The sequence below is a fragment of the Pteropus vampyrus genome, unplaced genomic scaffold (assembly GCF_000151845.1).
Source record: "Pteropus vampyrus isolate Shadow unplaced genomic scaffold, Pvam_2.0 Scaffold41, whole genome shotgun sequence".
NCBI classification, from domain to species: Eukaryota; Metazoa; Chordata; class Mammalia; order Chiroptera; family Pteropodidae; genus Pteropus; species Pteropus vampyrus.
Window position 1 is genome coordinate 2,741,234 of NW_011888822.1, and position 7,626 is coordinate 2,748,859.

At 49.1% G+C, this 7,626-nt stretch overlaps 1 protein-coding gene across 1 annotated transcript in view; it reads left to right on the plus strand.

The window, feature by feature from the left end:
- The window catches only part of PTPRG (protein tyrosine phosphatase, receptor type G), a 650,284-nt gene that overhangs the window by 572,631 nt on the left and 70,027 nt on the right, over positions 1-7,626 (plus strand). The window contains exon 14 of the mRNA XM_023529707.1: positions 4,018-4,150. Coding sequence (XP_023385475.1) covers positions 4,018-4,150 — 133 coding nt within the window. The remainder of the gene's footprint in view (positions 1-4,017; positions 4,151-7,626) is intronic.

The window sequence follows — 7,626 nt, forward strand, 5'->3', positions numbered from 1 at the left end:
AAAAAGCAGTTACAGTTAAGTGTTATGTGTGCAGTAAGAAATGCAGGGTGACGATGATCATGTTTACTGAGCATTTCCTGGGTTCCAGGCACACTTCTAAGCATTCTATTCTCATCGAATTTTCCCACCACGTCTATGAAGTAGGTTCTTTTATCCCATTTTATAGATGAAGAAGTACAAGCTCAAACTGATTTAAGTTATTGGTTAAAGGTATTCTAGAAAGTGGCAGAGCCAGGACTTGCCCCTGTGCCCTCTGGGGGTACCACAGACCAAGGGCTTGGGGAGGCATCAGTAGTTGCTTCTGGGGGCAGGATAGGAAAGGCATTCCTGGCAGTGGGATCAGCAGAACAAAGGCAGAGAGGTCAGGCTGTGGCCCAGCATGGTCACCGGCTGGATGGGTGTGGCTGGAACACAGTGGTGGGGAGTGACAGGACATGATGGGGTGGGTGAGAGGCCCCACTCAAGAAGGGCCTTGCTGTCCTTGAGGGCAGTGAGGAATCCCTCAGGAGAGTGACACATTTCACATGGTTATGGAATGACATTTAGGCTCCAGGTACCATGAAGACAGAACAATAGTGTTAAATGGAAAATGAAATCAACTTTCTCATGCCCCACACGTGAGTGCAGCAGCGCTCATTATTTGTTATGTAAAAAGACCCGGGCAAATCCAACTGCCTGCTATAATAAGTTTGAGATCAACCTGCCAACAGAATAGTTTCTTTAGGTCTGTCATTCATTCTGTGAGTTGTTGCAGACTTGAGCTCTCTTCCACAAAAACTACCATTTGGGGACTGTCCAGAGTGGGCTTTAACATGATGTTCACCCCCCTCCCCCGCCGCCCCGCCAAAATAAAATTCTCATGCAAGCACCAGGAAGTGTTAGAAAGGGAAATGACTTGGTTTCAAAACCTGAGTTTTAGCCCAGCCCTGCTCCAGGCTAGCTCTGACGTCATCAAGATGCTTACGCTCTGCAAACCTTTATCCTCTTCTCTGACGGTGAGGCGTCCGTGTCCACGGCTCACTGTCTCATCTGCTGGAACCCTCTGAGAGTCTGATGAAAACTTTAACCTCTACTTGTTGGGGAGGGGGAGGGACGGACAGAATCACTAGCACGTGGGATTTCAGGGACAATGTTATGTGCCATTCACCCTCACAACGACACCATCTCTCCTAAACCTCTCTAACGCCAAGAAATTCTGGAGTGGCCACTGTGGATGGGTTTTAGGATGTCAGAAGTACCATAGAGCTGTTGTTTCCAGAGACTGTGTAGAGATATTAGTGTGAAGGAGAGTCTGTTTGGGCCAAGAGTCCTTTTCAGTGGTTTAGCATGAGTAGGATGTTGATTTGCATTCTGCCTCCACGCCCACCTGCCTTCCTTGTAGTAGTCCAGGCAAGAATCCTTTCCTGTAAGGAGGGAGAGAAGTATGACACTGGGAATCCCTCCAGGACACAAAGGCCTCCCTGGATGGATACTGAGTTGCTGGACATGGTTGCCTGGAACACCCACCCTCCAGCCACATTTCCCGTTAGCAGGACCTCCAGGTTTTTGATAAACCCCCACCACCAACCAGATAACTGCCTGGCTGTGCTGCCCTCTGCTGGAGCCCTGCAAAATTATTCTCATTTGCAGCTGATTCCTGGCTGGTCCCTAGAGCTCTGCTATTAAAGCATTATGTAGAGGAAGTGAATGCATGCCTGATCCTTGTCTGCCTTGGCCTGCAGTCCTGGAGTAGCTTCCATTGCCCTTAGGACTAAAACCAGTTCTTACTTCAGCCTACAGAGAGCCCTGGCTGATGTGGCCTCTGACTCTCCAGCTCGGTGGCCCTCCTCTTGTTCTCATACTCCCACCACTTTAATGCTGTGTCTGGAACACGTTTCTTCCCCTGCACTCGAGCTGGGTCACTCTCCTTCGTCCTCCGGGTCTCACCCTAATGCCGGGAGCCTTCTCCAGAATCCCTGGGTTAAGACGGCGGTTCCATTTCCTTTGTGCTTTTCCCTGGCGTCACATTGTTTTATTCTAATTACTCGTTGCTCTGTCTGCTTCTGCCCCGTCACATGGTTCTTACCTCACCGGCATAGGGTCATTCCTGTCTAATGATCTGCTGCATCCCCCTCCCCAAGCACCACGCCTGGCACACACTAGGGGCTTAGCAAATACAGGCAGACCTCGTTTTGTGTGATTTGCTTTACTGCGCTTCAGAGATGTTGTTTTATACAAATCGAAGATGTTGTTCAGAGACGTTGTTTTATACGACTCACTTTATTATAATACTAGTGCTTTATTGCAGTGGTCTGGGTCCAAACCTGCAAGAGCTCTGAGGTATGCCTGTATCTGCCTAACAAAAAATTATGGAGCAAGGGATCCAGAGAACTGTGTTGTCACCATTAGGAAGGCACTTTATAAACTGCGAAGCGCTCTGTTGTGGTTTTAAATCAGGGCGTGCCTCACCTCCCTGCCTCTGTCTTCTTACCTGTGAGCTGGGCATAAATCTGGCCCTGCCTATTTCACAGGGCCCAGCATGAAACGAAGGAGGTGATCAAGGTGAGCTAAGTTCAAGGGGACCTGGTGAAAGGGACTGTAACACACTTCCATTACTCAGGAGCCTTGCCTCTTTAAAAATCTGCTCCCAAGGCCAATTATTTCTTTCCTGCTCAGCCCACCTTCTCTCACTTGGAAACCCAGCCTGATTAGCCCTGCCTTCAGTCCATCCTGTGGAGGGACACTCAATGCTGGCTGCATGTTGGCCTCGTTTTTGCAGAGCAGGAGGAATCCTTGCTGAGCACAAGTCTGCATGCCGCCTGCTTTGGATTTTTCAAAGAGCTTGCTTCTCCCTGCTGTCACAGTTAACCTTTGCCTTCTTGCCACCTGCCTCCCATGATTGCCTCTGTGCACCTGTGCTCGTCCCGGCCCCACCACACCTGAACTTTTATTTGGGCCACCTGGAGATTTCCAGCCATCTACCCCACGCTACAAGAGAGAACAGGTTCTCCCCAGAGGCTCTTGGGGATTTGTGAAGGTACTCGGGGCCTGAGAGAAACAGAGGAAGGAGCTGCTCGGGTAAGAGGCATTGGTGAACCAGAGAGAATCTTTAGCCATTTCACAAGCTTTCCCTGTTAACCCCTAGACTGGCTGCTATTTCGAGGCAGACATGTGCTGGGAGCAGAATGAGGCATGGCTTCCTGTCTTCAGTTGTCTCAGAGCTTTTAGGAGGATGCGGGGGTGGGGGCGGGAAGGAGGGTAATAGAATCAAAGGAAAAGCTGTAGAAGCAAATTTGAAGAGAAACCGGATCTCTAGGTGTCTGGGTGGTGGGACCTGCTGGGCAGACCATCTGGGTGCTCCTGCTGGGACGTGCTGCTGCTCAGACTGAGTGGCTGGCTGAGATTCCAGGGCGAGAGCGCCGTTGCCCTAACAAGTCCCACACTCATCTTTGGCCAGGTGACTGGGGACACCCACATTTGGATGATCGTCCCACCGTGAGTATCTGTTAGGGTAAGGTGGTTTCCCAAAGCAGAATTGGAGTGCAGTTACTAGGGGAAAGGGGTGATGGCTGCTAAGTTGGCAAAGCAAATACATAACCATTGTTGTCACAGCCGGTTAGCTTAGTAAAACCCATCATGCCGTTCCTCCCGCCCTGGCACGAGCGAACCTGAGAGGCTCCTCTGCCCCTTTCCCGAGGCCAGTGGTGCCGTCTTCAGTCCTGAGCACGTTTCCTCGGCGTGTCCAAGGGCCACTGTGGGTCATCAGTGTTCTCGGATGTCTGTCTGCCACACAGCTCTCTTTAAAAACATCTTGAACTCTGGCGATTGTACAATGCAGCCTGCAGAAAGGTCCCCCTACTGGGCCGGGGCTCAGTAGGAAATGGTGCAGGTGGCAGATTGCTCCTCTTGTCACTGGGCGGCCAGAGCGGGAGCCCAGGTCTCCGAAAGCACTCAAACCGGAGCAGACTCCGCGCCACATGCTGGCTTCCCCACCCGCACCAGCCTCTGTCCTCTAACTGGCACGGTTTCTCTTTGCAGCAGAAAAGAACACCTCTGGGATGATAAGCCGCCCTTCTCCGGGGAGGATGGAGTGGATCATCCCTCTGATTGTGGTATCAGCCTTGACCTTCGTGTGCCTCATCCTTCTCATCGCTGTGCTAGTTTACTGGAGGTGAGTAAGCTGGGTGACACGTAGGGGAGGATGTGACGGGTAGGGTCTGCTGGAAGTAGGCTGCCCTGGGAGGGGGCTGGCTCTTGGGGAGGGGGAGCTCATGGACCCTACATTCTGAAAGGCGAGGCAGCTGAGTGCTTCTAGTGTCACCACCTGGGAGACCCATTCATATCCGGAAGAAGCTGGTGGGTAGGGCCACTATTAAGGTCAAGGCACTTATGATGAGCTGGGATTTAGTGACAAAGAACCTTGTACTTGAGGAATCGGGGAGATCCAGGTTCAAATCCCAGCCCTGCTGCTCGCCAGATTCAAATCCCATTTCCACTTCAAGCTTTAGTGTCTAAACCTGCAAAATGAGTTAATAAGTTTCATAGCATTTCCAGTTGTTTTTTTTTTTTTTTGAGACTGCGCATCACTTAGTTCTATCCACCTAAGAATTCCTCTTTACCTTAATTTTTTTATAGTCTGTTGCTGAAAATTGGATGATAGGAACACATTTACTATATTAGCGGCATTTAACGCATGTGAGATAAAAATGGCTGATTATAAGCCATCTTTACATTATCACTGCCCTTGAAGTTCTGTGTTTTCTCAGTTAGTTACACACTCAGCCAGTTGAGCTGAATGAGGTAGGCCGCCCCCTTGGTTGGCCTGGCTGCTTTCACCTCTCAGACAAATGTAGGTGGCTTCTGCTCTTTATCTAACAAGTTTCATCAGCGATGAACAGGTGTCACAGTTGGCATCCCTCCCTCCTTTCCAGTTATGCAGTCCATTTTGAAGCCCTAATGTGTGCCAGACACTCTTCTAGGTGCTAGTGATACAAAAGTGAGCAAACTAGACAGAACTTCTTGCTCTCGTTGAGCTTGCATTTTAGTGAGGCGATAGACAAAGCTAGCAAGTAAAATATATATCACCAAAGATGGCGTTAAGTGTGTAATGGAGAAAACTAAATCTGGAAAGAGAGGAACATGCTGGGTCTCAGGGGTGAGTGTTCAGAGTGGTTAAGGAAAGCCTGACTGGTAAGCAGAGACCTAAAAGAGGTGGGAGTCACCTGGGCTCCATCTGAGACACGTTCCAGGCCGTGGAAACGGCACATGCGAAGGCAGGCGCTGAAGTGGGAACGCGCCTGGCATGTTCTAGGAGTAATAGCAAGTGGTCAGTGTGGCTGGAGCATATGAGTATGGGGGCGAGTGGTAGGACTGGGTATCAGGAAGGAACAGGATGGAATCAGGTTACATATAGCCTTGTGGGCCACTGTAAACACATTGCTTTTGAGATAAGTCGGGCCTGGTACACACGACTTGTGGTCTGACTTTAGGATTACTTGGCTCTGCTCTGATGCACAGAGACTGAAGAGGAGCAGGGTCAGGTGGAGAGAGAGGCTGGGAGACTACCACACAAGAAAAAAGTGATGGTGGCTTAGATGAGGGGAGCAGTGCAGGTGACAGGAATTAATTAGAGATCAACAGAATCTGCTGACAGATTGGCTGTGTGTCCTTGGGTCTTCTCTCAACTGGATAGAACAAGGGAATAAAGAAAGGGTCCTTAGGGTCCTTTCAGGCTTTCCCAGGTGTTTGCCAGTAACCATAGCACTGCTAGTACTACAGACCCGCCAGATCATTAATTGCATTGTGTTTCGGGGTAAACCTAGGAACGAACATTAGAGTCACCTCCGTGTCGTACCTTCCCCAGAACAAAGTGGTTTGCAAACACATACTTGTCTGGAGCCCATTGGTAAAGTCGAGGCTGCCTAATATGGGTTCGACTGAGCACGTGGAAGTAATGGAAGTTCTGCATGAACGTCTCCTGGCTCTGCTCAGTGCTGCATGGTGTTAGACTCAGTCTCTCCACACAGGAACAGAGAAGGCCCACAGGCTGCCCCTGGCCGGGTGACGCTAGCTTAGTAGCCTCAACGTTAAAAAGTTTCTTTTCCAAGCAGTTCTAGCATAAACCTCAGAATTGTTTCTGATTGACCCACCTTGGTCCTCTGCCCACCCCAGAATAGATGGCTGTGGCCGAGCAGACACGGAGACCAGGCTGGCCAAAACATGCATGTTGACTGCAAGCTGCCTGGAGGAAGGAGCTGTGAAATGTACTAAAGAGAGCTTTGAGGTCCTTCCACTCAAGATGCATTTTCTCTTAGAAAATGACAACTGTTTATACTTGTGAAAAACTGTGAGCCTGAATAGAAAAAATCTGTGTTGAATAACAGCAATGTTTCATGTTTAAAATATATCTTATAGCTATACATGTAAAACATTTTATACAAGTAAAATGTATTTTATATCTATACACAGATATGTGTACGTATATCTGTTTAAAGCTCGGTATAAAGTAACCAGAGCTTAAAACATCACCCAGCAGACTTGGCCTATGAGCTTTTGCCGAACTCCTAACACCAGTACTCAAAAGTGAGTACGAAGGAGAAAATTCTTACAGAGCAAGAAAAGCAAAACTGAATCGATGTTAGGATGGATGAGTTGGCTAAGCATGAGAACAGCCTAGAGGGAACAAGAACCTTTTATCTGTCCAGCTTTTTTTCATATTATTAATGCGGAAGAAGCATTGGCTAGCTCACACAGAAAATCGGTAAATGCGGAAGAGATGTGTGTTGTTTCCCTTTGGCGATGCAGTTTTGAAGCTAGGACAGCAGCGCATCTCCTCGCCTTTTGAGGCACAGCGCGAGCAGATGAGTGGCAACCAGACTTGACATAAGTAGAGCATTGAGGCAGATCAAAACCTTCTGGATCGTTTCCTCAGTTGGCAGGCCTGGCACCCGGGGGTTGAAACCAGCTCGCTGCAGTGGCAGTTTCTACAACCAAGGACTGACCCTTTGCAGCTATTGTTCTGGTTTCTGAATGTGTTCACTTAGAGTTGTTGACACCACAATTTCATGGGTTCATGAAATAGAAAATGACACCTGATGTCTCTGAATTCTGTTTCTTCGCTAGTCTCCCACCGTACGATGGCGTTAGTGCTTGCTAATGTTCACTGGGTTATTTTTTTAGTACCAGGCACAATGCCAAGCACTTGGGTGGCACCATCTCATGTGATTCTCACAACAGATCTTTATGGCAGGGACTCTTACTACCCCATTTTAAAAGTAAGGGACCAGAAGCTCATGGAGGTCAAGGGACTTGCCCAGGTTTCTGCGGGAAGCGGTACACCCAGGTTTTGAACACAGGACATCTTCACTCTAGAACAGGGCTCCCCAACGCCCAGGCCATGGACCGGTACTGGTCTATGGCCTGTTAGGAACCAGGCCACGCAGCAGGAGGTGAGTAGCAGGCAAGCGAGCAAAGCTTCATTTTTTTTTTTTTTTTTTTTGCAGCCTCTCCCCAGCACTAGCATCACCGCCTCAGCTCCACCTCAGATCATCAGGCATTAGATTCTCATAGGAGCACCGGTCTCTGGTGCCAAAAAGTTTGAGGCCACTGCTCTAGTACACATAAGCGTACTTAACCATTAGGACATGG